This window comes from Mus pahari, chromosome 4, assembly GCF_900095145.1.
Source record: "Mus pahari chromosome 4, PAHARI_EIJ_v1.1, whole genome shotgun sequence".
NCBI lineage: Eukaryota > Metazoa > Chordata > Mammalia > Rodentia > Muridae > Mus > Mus pahari.
In genome coordinates, this window is record NC_034593.1 from 107,794,025 (window position 1) to 107,818,342 (window position 24,318).

General features: G+C 36.9%; 1 protein-coding gene across 1 annotated transcript in view; it reads left to right on the forward strand.

Annotated features, from left to right (window-relative positions):
* The window catches only part of Dpyd (dihydropyrimidine dehydrogenase), an 844,579-nt gene that overhangs the window by 616,871 nt on the left and 203,390 nt on the right, over positions 1-24,318 (forward strand). The window contains exons 17-18 of the mRNA XM_029537560.1: positions 9,381-9,501; positions 10,234-10,353. Of these exons, the coding sequence (XP_029393420.1) occupies positions 9,381-9,501; positions 10,234-10,353 (241 nt within the window). The remainder of the gene's footprint in view (positions 1-9,380; positions 9,502-10,233; positions 10,354-24,318) is intronic.

Sequence of the window (24,318 nt, forward strand, 5' to 3'; positions counted from 1 at the left end):
AGAGAGAGAGAGAGAGAGAGAGAGAGAGAGAGAGAGACTGTAATGCATACTGTAATGACTAGTTTGAATTATCATCTTGCCAAAATTCCAATCACCTGAGAAGAGAATCTCAGTGAGGTATTGTCTAGATCTTGTTGCCCTGTGAGCATGGCTGTGAAGGATTTTTTCTTAACTGGGTTATTTAAAGTGTGACAATGCAGCCCACTGTGGCTAATACCCTTCCCTGCAGAGGGTCTTGGACCCTGTAAGATTAGAGAAAGCTAACCGACTACTAAGCATGCATTTATTTCTCTCAGCTCTTGATTATGGATGTGATGTGCTTAGCTATTTTAAGTCACTACCGCCTTAACTGCTCTGCTATGATGGAGTGCAACCTGAAATTATGAGATAAGATAAACCCTTGCTTGCCTAAGTTTTTCTTTTTGGTCAGGGTATTTTATCCCTGCAACAGACATGAGACTAAGACACACCTTAAGGCATGCACTTTTAAAGTCGGCTACTCAACTGCACATAAATAAACCTATAGATTCAGGACTGCTCACAGGTTTGAGTAAAATCTACAAGTTTTAGTCTAAGAACTTATAAATGTCACACTTACATACACACACACACACACACACACACACACACACACACACACACACAAACCCTTCCCCACCCCATATTTCACCCAGAAGTCTTCTTAACATGGTCAATTCACTTCTGGCATCTAATTTTAACTCAAAGAGAGAAGTCAGTCCAAAGAGCTGGCAAAATAAACAAGCTGAAACGATCTAGATCTTTCTTCTCTGCTCTTTCTGCAACAGTGGGAAGAAATTCCTTCAGGAACTGCATCAGCTTGTTACAGATGAGCTCTCCTTAGCTGACACCATCCATTGTCAAGGGGTTGGAGTTTGCTCTGCTATGTTATTTCAAATTGCCTCAGAAGTAATTCCTACTTACTTGAATTTCATCAAGTTCCCAGGACAGAAGCATGACGTCCCTAGACTGTCTTCGCTGTAAATGCATCTATCAGCACAGTGAATGCTCCAGGGCACTGTACTTTGTGTTAAACCAGCATCCTCCTTCCTTGGTTAGTTAATCATTCACACCAATATGGGATTATAAACAATACTGAAGTTTTATGCCTATGGTTGTTTTCTAACTCTAGCCTAGGAAAACATAAGCTGAGTGAATAGGCCAACAGATGTGTAAAATATCAATTGTTATACTGTTTACATTGAGGCTTTGCTTTATGGAAACAAATTTCAAGCTGCCTGAGGTCAACACAGAATACAAACTCCTTTTCTATGCATGTAAATACACACTTCCCTTTATCCAAAATGAATCCACATATGCTAGCGCAAGCAGCTGCTTGCACGTTATTGCCCACTGACTTTTTTTTTTAGTATGTTCTAAGCAGTGGTTAGGATGCTTGCTGGGGTTTCGGTTGAGCTCATCTGGTTCACAGTTTTGAACATTTACTGATGCTGTCAGCAGACTGAGCATCACCTGCTTCTCCATATATTGTTTTCCCTAGATTACATTGGGCCAGCTTGCTAATAAGTAGACTCCAGATAATAGTATGATAGGCAACACTGTCAATTGAGTCCTCCAGAAATTGGTCCCAAGTTGAAGGAAGGGGGGTAAAAGGTGTGTTTGGAACTAGTCCTAGTTGAAAGCACAGAATAAGAAACAGAATTATTTGTGTTCCAGTTATGTAGGACATCTTCTGAGTTTACAGATTTCAGACTTCTTTGCTTCCCCAATACAGAGCAAGCTTTAGGCCACTGAGATGAACAGACCACTAGAAGAGCTACTAGATCCTACTAGAAGAGCTGGCTGTTGGACAGAAATGGTAGTCACTTGTAGAATGATTGTATTGTTCTTGGCTGGGTCCTCCCTTAGAAGAACCTGACCTCAATTCAAAAGTCAAATTGAGGTAGAGGAGGAGTGAGCCATGAGAGACCATCAGCTCACACATGCATAGAGCAGAGGCAGTCTATCCTTTGAGGAGAGTGAGATTTATAACTATGGTGTCTGTAATGCAATAACTTTCTAAGCACTTTTTATATCCTAGTTTGGAACTCAGCACCACCGAGATAGGTGACTCCTAATAATTAAAACGACTGACATTGCAATTGGCATGTCCTATGTAACCTCCAGAGTCTGATCCCAGTTTGTTTCTTTGATTCATAAAGGGGGTTCTTGCAATAGTCAAAGCACGGCACAGACAAATAGTGATAGAAATAACATCATGAGGGTCAGCCCACCCCCTATATGAGTGCATTGAGCTGTGTGCCACAGATGTTCAGAGGAAGGTGTCTTGAATAGGCAAACCCTCTCCAGCTTCATAACCGTTAGCACTGTGATTTGGGAGTACAGAGGAAATGAGCTAGTGGAAAGTGAGTGGGAGGACCCGAAGGTCATGACAGAGGATGAAAGAAGCAAACAGAGAACCCCAGGCAATCAGGAGTCAGAAATGGAGACATCGTGTACTTGCTGACTCTTCCCCTGTAAGGACAATTGCAAGCCTCAGAGACAGAGTGGAAATGGAAAGTGTCCACGCCAAGAATGCCAGAGCAGTGCTATACTAGGGACATCAGGAAAATGGCAGTAAGTCATAGTCACAGGGACTGTATTTGAAAATAAATAAATAAATAAATAAATAAATAACAAACAAAACCTTCCTTCAGTTTGCATGACCATAAATAGGCTCTGCCTTCTCCAGCAGACTCCCAGGTACTGAGATCCAAGAGTTGAAGTAGGATCACGATTGAAGACTAATGACTCAGTACCATAAAGATTCAGACAGACGAGGCCACCAGCAGCCTTAGATGTTCTGTAGAGCATCACTGAGTTTCCAGACTTCATAGGGTCAAGAGACCTCCACTTAGATTTATTTGCTGATAAAGAGTAGCCAAAGCCTTTCGGCTAGATCTGTCGGTTGTAGGTTAAATATATCTCTATCTCTATCTCTATCTCTATCTCTATCTCTATCTATCTATCTATCTATCTATCTATCTATCTATCTATCTATCTATCTATCTATCTATTGCTGATTGGTTTTCATAGCTTGTTTTGGTTCCATGAAACATCAGAAATTACTTTTTTGTAACCTGGAATGTAATACTGATGCACAATTAGGAAGCCTTCAGTTTTATCACTGAACACAATATCTAAGGAGATTCATGGTGTTTCAGGCTCTGTTTTTAGGGATTAGAGAAGAAACACGTGACTCTAAAAGGACTCCTAAGCTAGTAGAGAGAAAGAGGTGATAAAAAAGATACTTTAAACCATGCTGACAAATGCATTTAAGATGCACATATGGACATACTTATAGAGACAGTCATTCATTAATCGATTCTGGCCTGAGAAAGATGAAACACTTGGTCCTCCATGTGTCATTGCAGTTTCCATGGGGGATGTTAACCAGGCACAAGTAAAGGACACTTTGGAGAGGTAGGGTGTGGGGGAGTGGAAGAGAGGGAGGGAGAGGGATAGAGGAAAGAGGAGAGGGATGGGGGAGAGAGAAGGAGAGAGAGGGTTAGGGGAAGGGAGGGGTATATAATATGTATATAATAAGCATATGGCTACTTTATTGAGAAGAGGACTACACTATTATGTTTGTGGTATTTTATGCTGCTTTAGGAACAGGGATCCTATGAAAAACATATACATAACTGGATAGAGGTGGAGCTCTGTGATAATGCCCTTGCACAGCAGGTGCAGGGTCCTAGGTTTAACCTCTAGCCTAAAATATATGTGTATGTACACATATACACATGAAATTCTTACTTGTATATATGTTATAGTTTATACTCAGAGTGTGTTTGTTATGTGCAATGCATCTTATAAAACTATTAAGGTTTAAAGAATAGGGTTTATATTTTATATATCCCTAAATCTCTTTTGTCAAACCCAAATGTGTGGCATTTCAAATAATAATTAAGTTGTCCTGAACTGAATACTTTTATCATACTAGTTCCTTCAAATTAAACAGAAAATAGCCTTTATCGATTTTAGTGGTGTAAATTCTCTCAATTCAACACCATATCGTGAATGCCTGCTCTGTACCAAGTGCTGGGCTACATACTCTGAAATGATGTGAAATGACAAAGGTGCTATGTTGATATCCTTTAGCGACATTTTACATCCATCAAGTACTTTATCATTTGAATTGTGTTTCTGAATCTACTCTGACTTCTGGCTTTATTCATTTTGTGTTCTGCACAGGCCAACTGCAATGAGATGTGGTCAACAAATATTTTCTAGAAGAATAGAATCCTCATTGCCCAGAAGCCCCTCCCTCTTTGCTTTTCCATCTCCTTAACTACTATAAGGTTTAGGTGACTTTATGGCAACACAGTATATTCAATGAACACATCAAACCATAGAGCTTGATATATTTTGGCCACTGTGCACATCACTCCACAAAATGTTTCTAGCACTCTCAAACATTGCTCAATTCCACTCCCCACTTATTCTTCCCCTGGAATTTGTCTTAAGCTCAGCACTCAGTGCTCTGTTTCCCACTGATATAATTTTTCTTTTGTAGAATTTCATGTAAATCGATGCACGTGTTGCATGGACTTTCCTTCACTTCCTTCACTCACTATATAGCTTTTAATTGATGCTAAATTGTGGCGTGAGCCCCTGGTTTGTTTCTTTTTGTGGCTGATGACCCTTATTAGATTATATTCACTGTACATTTATTTAGTCACATATAAATGGACCAATATTAGGTTCATCTCCAATGTGGAACAATTTTGAAACAATTTCTAGCATCATTCACGTAAAAAATATTTTTGGGGGATAAAGTCACTCTACCTGGTTGAATGGAATTTATGGATAGTTACTAACCATATGATTACTTTAATAAGAAACTATGAAGATGTAGTTCATAAGAATACCTGTACTACCATGATAATGCTTAAGTAAGAAAGACAATGAAGGAAATACACACGATAAGACATAAGTTCATTCAAACTGTCTCCATGCCGACACACAGTCTTTGCATTTGCTGGTCCCTTTACCTCAGTGAACTCTGCCCTAGTTTATTGACACAGAAAGATAAATTTGTCTCTTTTCCTATTACCTTACACTTACATCTGCTCTCATAGGTATAAATGAAGCTGGATCCTTTTATAGTTCTGGTTTACAAGTGATTGCTGAATTTCACTTTAGGGAGCAATTTTGCTAAAGGAGATGATGGTTTAGAACATGATAATGGGAAAGAAAATTAAGACGATGAAATAAGCACTCAGATTGATCTTCGGGGCCCCAGTTCTCTCCATCAGAGAAGGAGACATAATAAAAATGCTATCTAGCTCTTATCATGTCATGTGAATTAAGACTTAGGAGTTTCTTAGTGGAAAACATTTTATAACTGGTAACATTTTTCAGTGAATTCATTGAAATGCCATCTTCTAAGAAATCCATTTGGAAAGAATTGTACAGACTGAAAATTACCGGGTAAATTGGAGCGAAATGTTTCTTCGAGTCAAAAACTTCACTTGTATTTTAGCTCCTTGAGAAGTGCACATAGCCTCACTCTGGAGTGCTTTTCTTTGAAGAGATGGTGTGGGGAGATCTCACTGCTGAGATCTGCAACCAGTGCCTGCCAAGTAGCAGGGGTGGACCTGTGACATGGAAGGGCAGACTCTATGTGCAGAGAGCTAGAGGCACTGCAGTTACTAGAATTAGAAGTTCATGGCTTAACTTAGAAAGGAAAGCTTACAGTCCTTGTTACACAGTGGAAACTATGCAAGGAGCAAGTGCAGCCTTAGATTTTCTCATCTGTACTTGGTCATTTGTGAGATTTGAAGGATATTCTCCAAGAGAACATACACTGTGGGTGAAAGTAGGCTCTTTTCTATGAATCCTTCTCTCCTTCCTTCGCTTTCTGTCTTGCATCTTTCCATTGAGTCAAAGTCTTTACTGTAGCCTTTGGTCAAAGTAGCTCTGAACTCAAGGCAGTACTTCTGCCTCAAGACTCTCAAGTGCTGGGATTTCATGCATGCCTTGCCATTCCTGGCTTCCATGAAAGTTGTCAGATGGGCCAAATGTGTCTCTAGGCTGTGCTGGTCCTCTTTGAAGTGTTTCAAAACTGTGCTGTGGCACCTTTGGTTCATGTGGTACCCTCAAAAGCATCATTTGCTCCCTAGGCCTGTCACTAGTCCCTTCAGGACATCAGTGCCATTCTGGTGATGATGCCACTTTTATGTCTGCCACAAGGAAATGTGATGATGTGATGTTGCTTGGAGCATTTTCATCTGTTCATATGAATAACAAAGGAGTTAACAAGCATAAATATATATATATATATTTAATATTATATAAATATATTGTATGTGCATATATTATATATAAAATATTATATATAAAATATTATATATATATATATATATATTACACACACACACACACACACACACACCTACACAAACACACACTTTCACTCAGTGTATTCTCTTAGAGAATATCCTACGAATCTCACAAATGACCAAGGACAGACGAGAAATAGATGTTACTAAAGTACAGAAACCAAGGCTCATATTCAAAGAGGAAACATATCCTTTTCTAGACAAAGGACAAAGTCACAAATTTATATATTCATCCAACCCATGGAAGTGGTCCCTGGGTGAGCTGTAGCGAAGGAGGGATCCTGTGGTTTTCAGATGTCATCTTAGAGTATTCTTAGCCTTGGGGTTTATTAAGGCTAGAGATCTTTCCAGCTTAGTGAGAGGTTTAGCTCACTGTAGGATGTTAGGTTGACTGCAATAGTTAAGGTACATGACTACTGACAGGCATAACACAACCTAAGACATTTTTGGTAATAGATGTTATACAAAATTTTTAATTATTTCTTCTTCCATTGCCAAAACACGTGTTTTTGTTTCCAGGAAACTGAAGATCTTCCTTTGGTTTTATTTCTGTTGGTTCTGATATTATTAGCTATTCAATTCTTTCTAACATAAAATAGTAACTATTCCTATTTTAGAAGTGGGGTAGAAATTATTAGAAAATATGTAAATAAGACCTGAAAACATGGTTCACTAGGAAATTCAAAGCTATTAAAAAGCTATCAGAAAAACAAGAACATTAAGGCACAGAAAAAGACATAGTATTTTATTTAGAGCTAAATTTTATATCAAACTTGTGAGGAAGTAAGGTAAGTATGATGTTACTTAAGTTCACAAAATAGATAACATTATCTGATGATGTTATTAATCTTGGGATTTTTGTTGTCTTGTGTTAGAATATTTACACAATAATGTTGGGCAGAAAATGTCTTAAAATTTCTCAAAATTTAGTTCAGATTTTAGCTAGCTATGCTGATTATTACTAGTTGACTTGGGTTATGTTGAAGATTAAAAGACAAATGTATGAAAGTACACACATCTATGTCACAGAACTTTAAGAAGGTCAAAGTATGCTATCTCAAAATACAGAATGCAATCACACCTATAAGAGAACTGTATGTTTTTAGAAAACTAAAAACACATGAACAAATTCCAAATTTCTAAGTAATGAGTACTAAACACTCACTGAAAGGAGTCTATCTATAGAAATCAAACTGAAAATGTACCTGACAAATATTCAGAGTAAATTATAAATACATAATAGTGATCAATAATCTTGAAAGCTACTTAGAAGTTCTACCAGATTATTAGTGTTGATTCTATTGGATCTAAATAAGATTTAAAATATGTTTTTGCAATTCATACCAGGCTACCTTCTGTATATTAGGCTATTCAAGTGATCTTTAAATTATTGTTCAATTCTACCTTAAAGAGCAATGTCATAGAACACATGCAATTCATATCATCTGGAGTTACTGTCATTTCTAGGCTAAGTCCCATGGAAATTCATAACTTAGAAATGAAAGTCGCAGGGATGCAACTGCCATCACAATACCGATGCAGTGGCCATAAATATTTCATGAACATTGCATGGGCCAGGGCAGATCTCCATTTTCATGAGTTAGAATTCGTACAGCTAAGTCTCCCGATTTTACTATTCATAATGCACAGTGTGCCCCACAGAGCATTCCATATAGTACTTTTTAATATTTATGTTTAATGAAGAAATTACTGTTCTGAAAAGTGAACAAGCTATGCCAAAGATTTCTTGTTGAAAGTGTTGAGTTTGGTTCAACTGAAATAACAATCAACAGAAATGATCTTGCTGACATATCTCAGTATATAAACACATACTTTTTAGAGCAATGTGGAGTGACAAATCAAAGCATCCTAAAACCAAGTGAAAAGGTTCCTTTAAAGGTTATAACATTAAAATTGTTCATTTTAGACAAACTCAAAAGGTTAAAATACCAAAAGCAGCTTTCTTTTAGAACACATAAAAACATTAATTACAAATGAGATACTTGCTGACTACTTTAAAGTTTAAATATATGTCTGTATTTTCTGGTTTCTTTTGTATCCAAAAAAATATAACTTGCTGAGATAATATTACCAAGTTCAATAATGAATTACTGTTGCATATTTTAAGGAAATTTATCTTAGCCCGTTATCAGTGCCTGTCAGAATAAATTTTGCATTCAACATAATGAATAATAATAAAAAACTGTTGAGTGTATTGAAATCAAAGTAATTACTACCAAAAGTTATTTCAGTGGGAAGGGTGGGTATATACTTCTCAATAATACTTGTCCCAGGAGAAAAGAAAAGCTTAAAAAAAAACATAGAAAATAGACATAGGAAAATATCTGTTTCTTGATTTGAAAAAAAGGCATTTTGATATTTTTTCATTTTTGTCATTTTGATCAATTCTTTCAAAGAGAAGATTATTGAAACCCTTCTCTTATCTTGGTAACACTTAGAAAAGCAAGCTAACATCATGGAGCAGCTCATGGGCAAGCCAAGGCTGATAGCCCATTTTAGCATGTGTATAAATTTCATTCAAGTGGATAATTAAGGCACTGAGTTTCTTTTGAATACACTTCAACAAGAGTCAGTCTTCTCTAGTGAAAATAACAGACTTCACACTGGACACCATTTACCAGTTCAAATATGTTTTTTTAGGCTTCCTACTAAGGGAAATACTAGAAATTCTACTGTGTTTCCTGATCTTAGAACCATATATTTATATTGTGTTCCTGAGACTACTTATCAGAAAATGAGACACTCCCCCCCCCCATTTGCTTCTTCATAATTTTATTTTCCAAAGACTCCATTGAGAAAAATCAACCCTTCCAGAATGGATTTGGACTACCCCTGTACTGAATGAGCCTTTGAGGGGGAATCTGAGAAGTGTATCCGGCGGTTTCTGGTCAACTCTACTTGTCTTGCACATGCCCTGCCTTGATATCGTTTCGGGACACACTTTGATCACAGTTAGTTAATTAGGTTCTATTTTTATCTGACCTATTTGAACAGGATCCAGAGCTGGTGAGGAACATCTGTCGCTGGGTTAGGCAAGCTGTTCGGGTTCCATTTTTTGCCAAGTTGACCCCAAATGTCACTGATATTGTAAGCATCGCAAGAGCAGCAAAGGAAGGTAAGAGCCGAGAATGTTATTAGTTTCCAGTTACCAATGCTGCCCCAGTGGTGTAACTATGCTGAAGCAGATCTTTCCCACATACACAGATCATGCCCATATTCATCTTTAAAGAAATATTAAAAAAATATTACCTGATTTCATAAATGACATATACCTGGTTTTGAAATAAGTTTTACACATCTTAACACACATGAAATATGAAACAAATCTACAGTCCCATTAGAGACCTCAAAAGTTAATGACATCAGTATGTACCAACTAAGCAACAGCTTTTGCATCTGTCATAAGGCTTAAAAAAAAAAACACAGCCACATCTACAATGATATTACTTATGTGACCCTTGAATTTGTTAGAACGAAGCCTAATCAATGTCTTACATGCTTTCACAATAAGCAACTGTTCAATGCATAGATCATGTAGTCGAGAGAAAGCTTTACCAATTGGGATTTCATTCCACGTTAACTGCACCCTGACTTGCAAAGACACTGTAAATTACCCAGAAATTCACACTGGTTGGAGAACCTTTCCATCAAAACACCCATCTAATCATTATCAAACGGAAGCCAGAGTAATTGAAACTTTAAAAAGCATCTGACACGCAAGCATACCTGGAATAGTGAAATGAATGTAGACGTTTGAGGTTAAGAAATTCTGGGTTGCATGGGCCTGAATGGATTTCAACTACTCTTTCTTCAAGATCTAAAGACGATATTCACATGTTTTTCATAGGTGGAGCAGATGGTGTCACAGCCACCAACACGGTCTCGGGCCTGATGGGACTGAAAGCTGACGGCACACCCTGGCCTGCTGTGGGCATTGGAAAGAGGACTATGTATGGAGGGGTATCAGGTGGGTTTGGCTCTTTCCATTCTATTTCCTTAGACATTGCTAGAAATCAAGATAGTAGGAGCAATAAAGAGTGTCATGTGTTCTATGATCTTATATTCTGACATGACTTACTACTGATAACTCTTCCTGTTATGGTAGGACAAATTAAGTATGAGGCTCCAGTCACTACTGGATGGGATGAGGGAGTACCAGAAAAGGACCATGATTCCTCCCTTCTCCTCTGATCTCTGCTTTCTTCAGAGTTTCTCAATAACATGGCTACATTTCCCCCTTATTATTAAAAGCTAACACCACAGCCTTTTGAGGGAAATAAAAGTTTCTCAAATATAATACCTTTTTGATAATCTTAAATCAGTTTCTATCCTTTCTAGACTCTTAATTTTATCTGTTGCATTGAAAACACTGTGATTTCACAACTCATTAAAGCCCAGTGTTTAGCTTCAATTGATGAGACAGTGGACTGACCCCACACTTCTGCATGTGTTTTCTCTCATCCTCTTCCACTTGCACTTGAAAAAAGAGAGATAACTTTACTTCCAAGGTCCCTTCTGGTCTTGTTGCCCTCCACACTCTGTTGCTGTGACAACATGAACTTGGCCTTGCAGAGACAATGCCGGGAGGTTCTTGACTGTACTGATATGGGGATTAGTTTCCTTGGTGATAGAGGGAATTGGTAAATATACATAAAAGAATGGTGTCCTGCTGTTCAAGAATGGCATTGCTGAATCATACCAAAATGCACTTTCAGGAGAGTCAGGATGGGCAACCAGAGCCTTCCAGTGCTGAGAGAAGTCTGCTATGAGGTTAAAGAGTATCCATGAGCAAGGGTAAAGGACAAGGACATGGGCTATATTATGCTTTTAATTGAATACTTGAGCCACCCTATCTGAAGGAGGAAGACTGACCCTCAGTTTCTGCTTAGCCCCTGTATCATCAAACAGAGCCTTAACCAGTACTGTAATATAGAATAGCCAGGCTGTGTTAGCAAGGGCCCGGGAAAGAGTCTAGAGACCCTGGAGTTGGGCCTTAACGTATGCTACATTTTCTGTCCGCTCATTTCAATTTTTCTTCCAGCCTGTCATGTTGACAGCAAGAGAATAAAGGAGGTCACAGAGGGTGCTGGGCATTAAAAATTAATAAAAGAACTATTGAGGTAGTATTTTATATAAGTAACACCATTCACGTTTTCTCATTTAAACTGCAATCTCTGAATACTTTCCTGTGCTATAACTCAGTCTAATAAAACTATGAAATTACCGCATTAGAAAGAATCTTTCATGTTTCAGTCTTTAAGCATACATACACTGAACACAAGCTGTACCTCAGGGCCTGTTAGCATTTTCAGGAAACTCCATTCCTGAGATTTATAAATACATATATAAATATTCGCTTGGGCTATAAAGCTTGGCTAAGCTGGGGTTGGAACTCTCATTTTAAACAACAAAAATATCCCTCACATTTTTAAGGGGCTGTCCCTCATTTCTAATAGATTCTATATTAAATTCATTCACACTACACAATTTGTTTTGAAAATAGCCTTTCTCCATATGGACAAAACAAATATAGTCTTTCTCCGTTAAAGAAATGCTTGCTATAGTTGAAAAGAAATAGGACCAGAAAAGCAGCTTAAACTGGTAATGATAAGATGTTCTAGTGCCTAAGCTAGTGCTATAACACAGTATCTTCAGCTTGCATCATGTAAAACCTAGCCTTATAAAACTGCTCAAAAAATACTCTGCTTTCAAGTTCTAGCTAAATTTTTTTGCTGGTCTGTTAGATGTAGTTGTCAAAAATTCAAAGTAGAATATAGATAACAACACAAAGTATGCTGGATATTTCTACAAGATTAAAAACAATGGCACACACATGGCTAGTATCTCCCCAGAGGTTTTCTCAAAAACACCAAAGTGTCAGTTTTTACAACCATTTGACCCGAAGTTTTACCATGAAGAGCTGAATAATAGTTTGAAGTAACCACCTAACAGCATGTACATATACTGCCAGAGAAGGGTGCTTTCAACATATTATCCAGTTCATTATTCAAGCTTTATATTTTGTTCCGAATCTGTTTTTCTGGAATTGACAACAGAAGTTATGTGTTGCTAAAAATATTATTTTTAAGAGAAAAGATATCTAGTTGGTATATTTCAAATTTCCTCTTTAAATTTCTTTTAATGTTTTATTTATTTATTATGAGGTTGCATATCTAAGTATGGATTTATTCAAGTGAGTGCAGGTGCCTGAAGAGATTATAAAAGGTCATCTAACCCCTGGAAGTGGAGTTTCTATGGTTGAGAGCTTCCAGATATGAGTGCTGGGAACACTTACATCCTCTACAAGAGCAACATAGCTGTGTTCAGCCATCATTCTAGGTCATAGTTAAGTATTCTTACTTTTTAAATTTTTATTATTTTGAGAATTTTGCACAATGTGTTTTGATCATATTTATGCCCTCTGCACCCCCAAACCACCCAACATTTTGTCTTTTTTTTAAAGGAAAAAAATCTATTTCTATTTAGTCTATCTAGACTAAGAATTCTTGAAAGTATAGTCTTCTACTGGATCATGGTCCACTTACCAGGGTCTCTACTCTCAGAGAAAATCTCAATCAATCTCTCTCTCTCTCTCTCTCTCTCTCTCTCTCTCTCTCTCTCTCTCTCTCTCTCTCAACTTACAATTGCCCATAGCTCCTGGGCCAGTGGTAGGGTTTCTTGCCATGTAGCCTCTTTGTGCTGGAATTTCGTCTGCCTCAGGCTTGCATAGGTTTGGGGCATGCTTTTGTAACCATTGCAAATTCATGTATGCAGCTGCTTTGCTGTGTCAAGAAGACCCTGTTACCTTGTAATTGTTAACTACTGCCTCTGGCTCTTAAACCCTTTCTTCAGTGATGGCTGAACTCTGGGATTAGGGACTGTAGTATGTTCCGTTTGAGAAACAAAGGTCAGTAATGCCCATTGGGAAGATAGACTCAGCTAAAGAATGTCAATTAAATTGAGTTGTTTCTCACATGATGATTTTGGGTTCTAAAGCACTTTTTTCAAATATTTTATTCTAATCATGTATGTACTGTAGAATTAAGTTTAATGATGATAATCAACATAGCTTAACATTTTATTTTTTGATCATGTGTTGGTGCATTAGGCTGTATACCTGAGTGTAGTGTAGTGGCAATAGAGTTGTTGAAGGTCTAAGATCTGTTGAAGCTCGAATTACAGGCTCTTGTGAACCTCCTGACACGGGTGCTGTGAGCAGAACCAGGATCCTCTGCAAGAGCAATATGTGCTCATAATCTCTCTGACCCTTGCAATTGCCATTTTAAAAAATGGGGCAAATTCTGCAATGTTTTGCATAGAGCTGTAATAAGTGTTATTGGTCTATTTCTTTCTTAAGTATACGTGCATGATAAGTAGATAGATAAAAGATAGATAGATAGATAGATAGATAGATAGATAGATAGATAGATAGATAGATAGATAGATAGATAGATAGATCATGGAATGAAATGTGGCTTTATTGTGGCTTATGTCAAATTCCTTTGAAGTTATAATGTACCGACAAAAGTACATTTCTTAAGCAAAAGGTGTCAGTAGGCCTCTAATTTAGATAACGTCTGCTTGTTCCCATTTAAAGTACACCAGGAGACGGATTTTGTATTCCTTTCTGAGGACTGGTCCTCAGGCTTACTATTTTAAATCCTGCATGTTTTTCAAACCTACCTGTAGATGAATGGGATCAGAATGTAAATGGAGCTCAAGGCCATGATCTAAACTCATAGAGGGATGACTTAATAAACAGAAAGTCAATCATGAAACAAGCATCCAGCAAGACTCATGCTCGTAGGAGTATATAAAAGGCTGGATTGTAGATCAGATGATTAAACAATGAGGATGGAATCAGAAGAAGTCGTGTTTAATATGCATAAGAAATATTGTCTCTTGAAACTAGGATAACTGATTAAGCTCCATGACTTACAAGTGTTTCTGTTTAAATCATTGACATAAGTAAATGAGAAGGCTCATAGAGAAAAAGGAATTTGCCCAGAACCCACATGGTAGAACAGAGATTCCATGCATGTGTGCAGTAGCATTCAAGCCCTGACCCTATATGCACCATAAATAAATAAGTGTAAAAAGAATTAATTTATTGTAAACACTAATTGTTCTCTACATTTCTCTGGACAGTATACAAAAATACTCTTAAGTTGTTACCAAGTAATATCTTTATTTCTAGAATATAGGTAGGAATCTTGCTATATCACATAGCTAATTCATGTATTACCACCCAAGAAGCTAGGTGTGTGTGTGTGTGTGTGTGTGTGTGTGTGTGTGTGTGTGTGTGCGTGTGCATGTACATGTGTGTGTATGTGTACATGTGTGTATGTGCGTGTGCGTGCACATGTGGGCATGTGTGTGTGCTTGTGTGTGTTTTTTTTTTGTGTGTGTGTGTGTGTGTGTGTGTGTGTGTGTGTGTGTACAGGAACAATCATGCCATAGTGCATACATGAAGATTAGAGAACAACTTGAAAAAGTCTGTTCTCTTACATGATATAGGACTCAGAGATTGCACTCAGGCACCCAAGCTTTGTGGCACATGCCTTTCCCTACTCTGAGCCATTTCACCAGTCATTAACTTCACTTCGAATATAAAACTTACACTGTTTTTAAAGATAGTTACTGTGGCCAAACTATAGGGTTGATATAACTTAGCGGAGCCCATACTGTCACTGGATACTTCATAAATACAAATGCAATGTAACCTAACTTCATCACAAACTTAAGTTTATTATGATAGTGTGCCAGTAACTATTTGTGTAAATCTGGAAAGACAGTAAAACATACAATAGATTGGAAACTCAAAAGTTTTAGTTATCCTTTTCTGTAGGTAACATTTTTCAAACATACAAGATACTACTGATTTTGGCAGATCACTTTAAGACCTTATATTACATAGCACAACTACATCATAAAATACAGTGTTGGCATTTTTTATTAGGAAGTAGTCATTAAAGGGTTGGATTTTTTTAAATGTATCAATCACATGATTACCGATGCATAAAAGCCTTAGAAAAACACGCCTACTATCTGTCATGAAATTTAAACTATCTGTTTTAACCATCCTCATCAATACGAGCAAAAGTTTTAACACTGAAATGTTTAAAATAATTTAATAGGTAATGATAAAATTTAGGAAACAATGTGTTGATGAATCATGCAAGAAGGAATCATTTAGAAGAGAAAATTCCATTATATTCTCCACTTTACCCCCATCCCCGTTTCATGTGTATACTAAAACAAATATAAGAACTAAGTTCTGTTATTTCCTTGTATAAAACTTTCTTAGATTACCAAAAGTTTAACAGATCAAATTACAAAGACATTGTTAGGTAAATTTGTCTGCGGTATATCTGCAAAACAGTTCAAAGTAGACATCAAATGAACGTGCTGAATTAAAATGTTCATTATAAATAATCACTTTGGTCCAGAGAAACTCACCATTAGAGATCTGCTCATTTGAATAATGCTTACTGGAAAATACTCATGTACTGATTGGCTAGGAGTCCCCCTTTCATTGTTCTACCATTGCTGGAGCTCACATGCCTCACTGTTTAGCCGCCACTGGTCTGTGCAAGAGATCAGAGCCCTAATAATAGATTTTTTGACAGTGAGCGTGCCTGCTACCTGTCCTACACAAATCCTCACTGTTCATGTTTGCGTCATGGCAACAAAGCGGAGAGAGGAAAATGTCAGGTGTTGAGTTGGAGGCACAGCCTTGCCTTGGCTTGACATCCCAGCCGAGTAGCAGTTATGAGATGCATATTTTTTTTCTTCTGGGACTCAGCTGCCAAATCCATAGATGCTCCCAGCTCATCGACAGACCAGGGCAAGGATGAAGGCTTACAGCACAGACCAAGGTCTATAGCCTCTCCTTTGGTATTTTAAAATAATCATTGTCCTGCAGAAGAATGATTAAACAGTATGTAAGAGCCAACCACATCACATACCCTCTGATAATTTATGTATGTGTGCATATGGAAAATTAGGAAAATAAATTAATATCTGCATCGATCCCTACAATATTTGATTGACTTTGTAAACTAAAAGGCCCTGACAAGCATATTATGAAAACTTAACTTTGCAGCAATGGTAATGAATTATTAAATTTCTTCCCTTGCATGTGTATGTTTTTATCATAAAGAATATGTCAAGCCTGAAATTAATCAAAAAAAGGTTCTATTATGAAAGTGAAGCTAGAGAGTATTGTGTCAATGTCAGAGCTTGAATTTAAATATTCAGAGTTTCATGCAGATCTACTGCACTAAAATATCAGTGTAGGTACACGTCAGCGGCTGTTTAATTTAGAACTACACATCTCTGTAAGCCTCCGAAATGGTTCACCATGTCACAGCCTCATACAGAACACCGTACAGTACATTGGATTAATTAATGAATCCTTGCAGAGAACCGAGTTCTCAGTGTGTCAAGATTTCAGTTTTATGTTAAATATTTTCTAAAGGCCAGACCCTGAAATCTCAGGGGCAGTCCCAAGCAGTGAGCTGTGAATTTAACCATAGGCTAACTGCTAATGATAAGGAAAAGAGACCTGGCTGAGGCAGCTGTAATACAGTCATTGGATTAGGCTATCAATCACTCTGTTCCCCAAGGAAATGAGGAAGAAGAAGACCAAGTAGTGAAAGGGGAAGTTAGAAAAAGGAAGGCATGACTTGAATAAGATTCCTCACCATCTTTACCCATGCTTCGTTTAAAATCTCTGGGCATCGGGGACTGATGGACTCCCCAGCTCTACTCCATGAAGCAGGCACATCTATTCTTTCACAACTAAAGGACTATCAAAACATGCTTGCCTCTCTTCATCTGAGAATCTACTGGAAGCAAATGCCTGATGACAAAAGAAAACAATAGATTAATTTTTAGTTCTTTGGATTCCAGATTTATATTGCTGATTTTTTGTATATACTGAATTCACTTGATATTGATAAAGCGAAATATTCTTTTATTACATAAATGCAGTTACAGTTTGCTTATGGGTATTCACAGGGTGACCCAAGAGTGCAGTAAATGGAGTTGAGCATACATAGGAGCCCAAAAAGCTTTCTTAGAGTACCATTAGTGTCCCCCCTTACCTAAGGCTTTGGTCCTTTTGTATAGAGAGTTGGGGAAGGGCTGAAAGTGTGATGTCCTTGATGCTGCATTGGGAGAGCATTTTGGAAGAATAGAAGCAGACAAACTAGTGTTATTGAGCATATTAGTTTGAACATCTTATTTCCAAAATGAATTTAAAAGCTATACTCAGTGTTAAAGTTAGAGAATTAGGATATTTGATAAATAAATAGTATTTACCCATGGTGAAGTGTCTGAAGCAAATAGTCATAAATAGAATCAGAACTAAATCTTCTAAAATAATAGAACAGATTTGGGAGTCTCAGAAGAGAAAGGCTTATGCTACACCATTAAAGGTTATGTGTTGAAAACCAACACTTGCTTATGCAAAGAGAATCCAGTCTGTGTGCCTGGGAAGAAAACTTATGAATATCAGTATTCCTTTGAAAAGCAAACAGATATGCGAGACACACAGGGGTAAAAATAAACTCAGATCAGTGAAATACAATGTTTTCTTTTCTTTGTAGAGACACTAATACACCGAATAATGTGCCTCTCTCAGAATAAGTGCTTACAAGTAAAATTATGTATTTTCTCAGCCCCTTAAAAATGTAGGGAAGAGTGAAACAGTTGCTGATCATTGCTCTCAATTTAGTTATCTTCTGTTATCCCTGTGCAAAGGAACCCATCCCTTTATAAAGAGAAGAGACGCAACCATCAGTGGAGCTAAGCTCTAACAGTGAGCCTTCCCTCCTTTAACACAGTCACAGTGTGCACTGAGAGTCTCATAGAGTCAAGTGCATAGTATGTTTGCGTTTACAGTCTTCTTTTATACACATATCCTGGTGTGTGGCTCTGGTGACTCAGTATCACATGAATTCCATTATATCAATAGGTCCTGAAGGATGGGGCAGAGAAATCCCTTGACAATAGACAGGTGATACGTGTTACTCCAGGTGGAGACTGCCAAGATGAAGCAGAAGTTAGGGAAAGAGTAAGCTCAGTGAAGAGGACAGGAAAGAATACGGTTACACCACCTTCTCTCTACCTGGTTAAAGATTATAATAGTTTAACTCAACCCAGTGTGGTGGTTTGAATAAAACAACCGTTAAATCTCACTTACCTCCTCTTGGTGGAATTGTTTGAGAAGAGTTAGGATCTGTGGCCTTGTTGGAGGTTTGTCACTGGAGTGGGAATGGGGGGGAGGAGGCTTTAAGATTGCAAATGACTGAGCCATTCCCAGTTACCTAGATAATTATTTTTTTTTGACTTGGATTATTTGTGGGATGTGTATATGTGCATATCATTCTCTGAGAGAGTAACAGTGATCATATTATGAGAACACCAATTGCAGCTTATTAGATTTATTTGTATTCAACTTTCTAATAACCAAGCCCTTATATATAAATTCATATGTCCTTTAAAGTAACATGTCTTGAATTTTCAGGAAAAAAATCCTTTCTTGATTTATAAATCTCAGGATACATGTTACTATGTGCTGTTGGTAGTGTTTGAAAAATTTTGACAGACTTCTGTTATTAGAAAAGTGGTCATCACTAGGACCAACTACTTAATCAAAGGGCACCCATACAGAAACATCAAGGTGTTTTATATGATTTTTATTTGTGTAGCACATTATTGAATAGTTTACATGACATAATATTTAAATGAACCTGAGTTTGCTATCACTAGGACCATTTTATATACCAAAAAACTCCAGATAGTTAATTAAGCAACTCAACGGAGTCTAAGCAACACAAGTTGTCATGAACTAAGTTCAAACTCAGGTCTGTCTCCAAGGGTAAGCTGACAGATTGCCTTTTAATTAATGTCTTCTGACATCTTATATGGTTAAGTTTTGATCTAAATATGGTATATCCGTTGAATTAGGATAAGCTACTGGTGTCACTGAGAGATAAATATATTCAATATGGGTTTAAAATTGTATGAATATATCCTTCTAAACCCTTGATTCCTATATCATTTGATTTATCTATGGGAAAACTGAGCCAACTGAATGAAAGTGTGATAATCCAGATGTTTCATCCCAAGAAGCAAAGATGGAAGCAGTATCCAGTCATTTTTCTTGAAGTATAAGTATGTGAGGTTTTCCTGAAATGAAACATTCATCAATATAGCAATAAATTACTTTATTTCTTACTGACTTGAATGAACTATGGAGTGCTTGGTCCAACGATGCTGTTGAAACAAACTTTGGATGCCATTCTTCATTCCCTTTTTGCAGTCCTCAGTCAGTTACAAATCTCCATGTTCCTGGGGCTGTCTTGCTGTCTTTTCCCACAGATCCATCTTTCTCGCCAGCAGCAGCGACCTCTCCTTTATAATTTCAACTGAGCTTGCAAAAAGCACTAGGAAGCAATTCGGATACTCTGCCATTTTGTCAGGTGGAGAGAAAAAGACATTTCGAGGATGGTGATATGAGGGGTCATGTTAAAATTAAAAAGCCCATTCCAAAGTGTTAAACACTTAAAAAAAAAAAAAAAAAAAAAAGGAAAAAGGAAAAGAAGGAAAAGAAGGGACCTCCACTCCTGCTCACTCCCCCTATCAAAAGAAGAGAGAAAATGAGTTAAATCAATAAAGTAAACAAGGTGAGGCTTTTAACACACATCTAGTACGATCTATCACAACACATTTTAATTAGTATTAATTCATTAACTTAGGAATAAGTGTGTGGATTAGAAGCAGAGTCCAGGTTATGGACTGGACGTACTTTGCTTTAATGCGTTAATATGTTTAATATGTTGTTGATGACGGATGTGTATGAATTTATGACAGTCTTTATATAAGCATATATTAATTGTACATACATGCAGGAAAATGCCATAGGAACTTATGTGCCTTTTACAGGCTAGGACCATGGCTGCTCCACATTGTCTTGTTTCTAATGCTTTTGCTAGATCATTGGTTCTCAACCTTCCTAATGCTATGACCTTTTAATAAAGTAAAATTGCTTTAATTGCTACTTCGTAACAGTAGCTTTGATGTTGTTATGAATCATAAAGTAAATATCTGTGTTTTCCATGGTATTAGACCACTGGAGTGAAAGGGTCATTTGACCCCCAAAAGCATTGTAACTCACATGTTGAAAACCCTGGTCTAGATTAATTTATTCTAGTATGCACCTATGAGGCTCTTAACATATAGGGTAAAAACATTGAGGGGTGACGTCTCATCTTATTAGCAAAATTATAGAAAATAATATATAAAATTATACTAAGATTAATAACTGTTTTAAAAGTATCAGATGATTCATATTACAAATATACCATAATTGATCTAGTAAAACCCTCAGCATTCCTATTAACCTCTGTCCTTCACACACCTCTCATATTAATATGCTGAGAAATAACACAAAGGAATATTTCAAGATAGATGTCAAAGGTTTAATGGATCAGATTATTACTCTGTTAGATTTTTATTTCTTAGTTCAAACACTTGATCTTTCGCTTTTCTCACATTAAAGGGAAATTATAGATTTCTAGTATAAAATGTAAATATAAATGAGTTGGACAAAAAAATGCTTTGAATAGTTTAACTAGCCCTTTTACCTTAACTCTTGAGTCCCCCAAATTGTAGTTATAAGGATCGTGTGATTTCTGTGGATATACATGTATATTCATACATAACATGCCTGTATTAGTCAGGGTTCTCTAGAGTCACAGAACTTGCAGATAGTCTCTATATAGTAAAGGAATTTATTGATGACTTACAGTCTGCAGTCCAAATCCCAACAATGGTTCAGTAGTAGCTGTGAATGGAAGTCCAAGGATCTAGCAGTTGCTGAGTCCCACACCGCAAGAAGGTAAAAGAGCGAGAGCCAGACTCCCTTCTTCCAATGTCCTTATATGGTCCCCAGCAGAAGGTGTAGCCCAGATTAAAGGTGTGTGCCACCACACCTTTAATCCCAGATGACCTTGGACTTGGAGATCTCCCTGTCTTAATCTTCTGGATTCAATCACCACTGTGTCTCAAGATCTCCATACCAAGATCCAGATCAGAAACTATCTCCCAGTCTCCAGATTAGGTCCACTGGTGAGCCTTCCAATTCCGGATTGTAGTTCATTTCAAATATAGTCAAGTTGACCACCAGGAATAGCCACTACAATGCCTAAGTAGATATCTGTTTTCCTGTGTTGTTTTAAATCATATCCAAAGAGTATTGGTTTTGCCTTCTTACAGATGTTTATAGTGGGCATTGCTAGAGTCCGCAGAGTGATGACAGTCACCTGAGAATCTTTATAAATATGATGATTTGTCCTAGAGAACTGTTTACTCTATATGCCATCAAGCATCTAAGAGGGGATCAGTACCTGTGCCTTTCAGTTCTCTCTTTAGAAAGAAAAATAAAGGAAATATAATGTGAGGCTTACTATCTTCATATAATATTACATAAGACAGTTTGAGATGTTCCTTTCACAGAATAAAATAAAATGATTTTCTCTAATTGGTTAAGTTTAATCAATGATTGGTTCAATACCAATAATCTACACACAGCAATTTAAATTTTGGTTGAGTAGAACATTAAGTAAACTCCTTGAAAGTCTGACAGAAATATCTAATGACATAGAGACTGACAGATATTTGTTCTAGAGAATGACAACATATTGGCTTGACTTTAGCCTACTTGCTAAAATGGTTGTGAAATTTCCAGAAATTCTCTTTAGTGAATTTTACTTATAGGTATTAAATTTTAAATGATGAGATACATCATTAAAATAAAATCTGCAACCAACTGCATCATGACATAGTATTTCTGAGATTGTGTCTAGAAATGCATGTGTAAATGCAACATCATTATGTGAGTGTTCTCTTGTCTAGCTGTTGTTTTACAGGTTTCCTGCCTCTCATCCACGAGAAACGTAAGCATTCAATATTTCTATCCTTACTTTAAGGAAAGTAGAATGTTTGTCATTTTGGTAGTATGGCTATGACATCAAAGGTTCCTACCTTAGTGAGCAAAAGTTACCTGGAGGCAATTTTTGATGTTTAAAAGCAGTGACCTTCAGAAGCCAAGCTTGTGAAGAAGAGTCATATAGTTGAGGGTTTTTAAATCTGTTGCTTGGGAATTATGCAGTTTTATATATAGATCCTCTATATTGTATCAGCAATCAAGGCAAGGGTGGCAGATATAACTATTTATGCTTAGTCTCTTAGAGTCCTGTAGAAGTCTGCTAAATGCTGCTAAATTGGTTTTTAGCAGTATCAATGTTGTTGCTATCTCTACTCCTGAAGAGGAGATATTGTCTACCAAATAAGACGAAAATCAAATGAAGACTATTGACAATCATCAAAGATGAGAACCTACAAAATAAATGGGGAAATATGGTAATTTAACCAAGGGAGCAAAATAGCAAGATAGAAACAGAGTTCATGTTGGTATGTGATGGTGCAGGGGCTGTGTTGTGAAAGACAGACTTAGACACCTCTGAAAGAAAACAAAAAGGAAAACCGAGAAATTGAAATCAGCAAAGAAGGTAGTTGACAAAAGAATATGGATTCATGAGAGAGAAAGTAGAAGAGCAAAGTAATTTAAAAATAATAATACTGTCAATCTGTTGAGCATTCATCCACTACGGAGGCCATCTTTTGAGAACTTCCATGTACCTGCTTCTTTTCTAAGCTCTTTCCATATTTTAATTCATGTAACACGGGATTAAATATTAATTCAGAAACAAAAACATAGATTGAAATTTTAACTTTTTTATAGTAACAGTAATAGTAACTTAACAACCATATAGCTAGAAAGAAGCCACTTATTATTTAGAAAAAAATCCATATAAAGGGTATTCTACCTCATCACATTCCTGAAAATGCTTCCATTAGAAGGTAGCTCTTTCAGTGACTGTACTCATAGACAGGGGGTTATAGAATGAAATAATAGAAGAAAGTAGAGAGGTGCAGATGTTATAAGAAAAGCTTTTCATGCATCCAAAACTTTATTGTGTGGCAGGAAGAAATTCCTCAGACATACAATGGCTCAGAAAATATAGCATATTCTTCTTTAAAACATTACTAAAGACTGTGTGTGTGTGTGTGTGTGTGTGTGTGTATGTGTGTGTGCATGTGCATGTGCGTGCACGAGCGCGCGTGTGCACGCGCGCGCGCACACACACACACAAACACACACACTCAAACACCCAAGTGATGAATTGCAGCAATGATTTTCAAATTATGGTTTCTGGACTATCTGCTAGTACCACCTGGGAACTTATTAGGAGCACAGAATTTCAGGGCCAACTCCAGAAAAACTGAATCAGAAAAATTCTGGGCTATGGGACCAGCAGTCTGTTTTTAACAAGCCCTCAAGGTGATTCTGAAACTGAAATAAGAAAGTGGATGAATTAAATTAATCAATTCAAAAATCAGAAGGCCTTTGCACAACTGCTTATAATCTTTTAAAATCTGATTATACATTGGATCCTACTAAGTAATTTTTGAAAATTGGTATTCAAAATTGAGTATCTATGCCAAAAATAGTCATAAAATACAATCCATGAATACTGATAAAAACTTACCCTCATGTTAGTTTAATGAGGATCAACTAATTTAAAAACCCAACAAAAAATGGGGCTCAAATATTTATAACTTTCAGATAAAATAAAATGCTGGTTTTTGTTGTTGTTTGTTTGTTTGTTTTTAACAGAGTCTAACTATGTGTAAAAGGCTGATCTAGAACTTACTATGTAGCCAAAATTAACCTCAGCTTTGCAGTGATCCTCTTGCCTCAGGCTTCTAAGTTTTGAGATTACAGATGTGTACCACTATGATTTGCCAGAATAATCCTTTAAAATATTCTTCTTCACTTAGATAATAATAAACTACACTA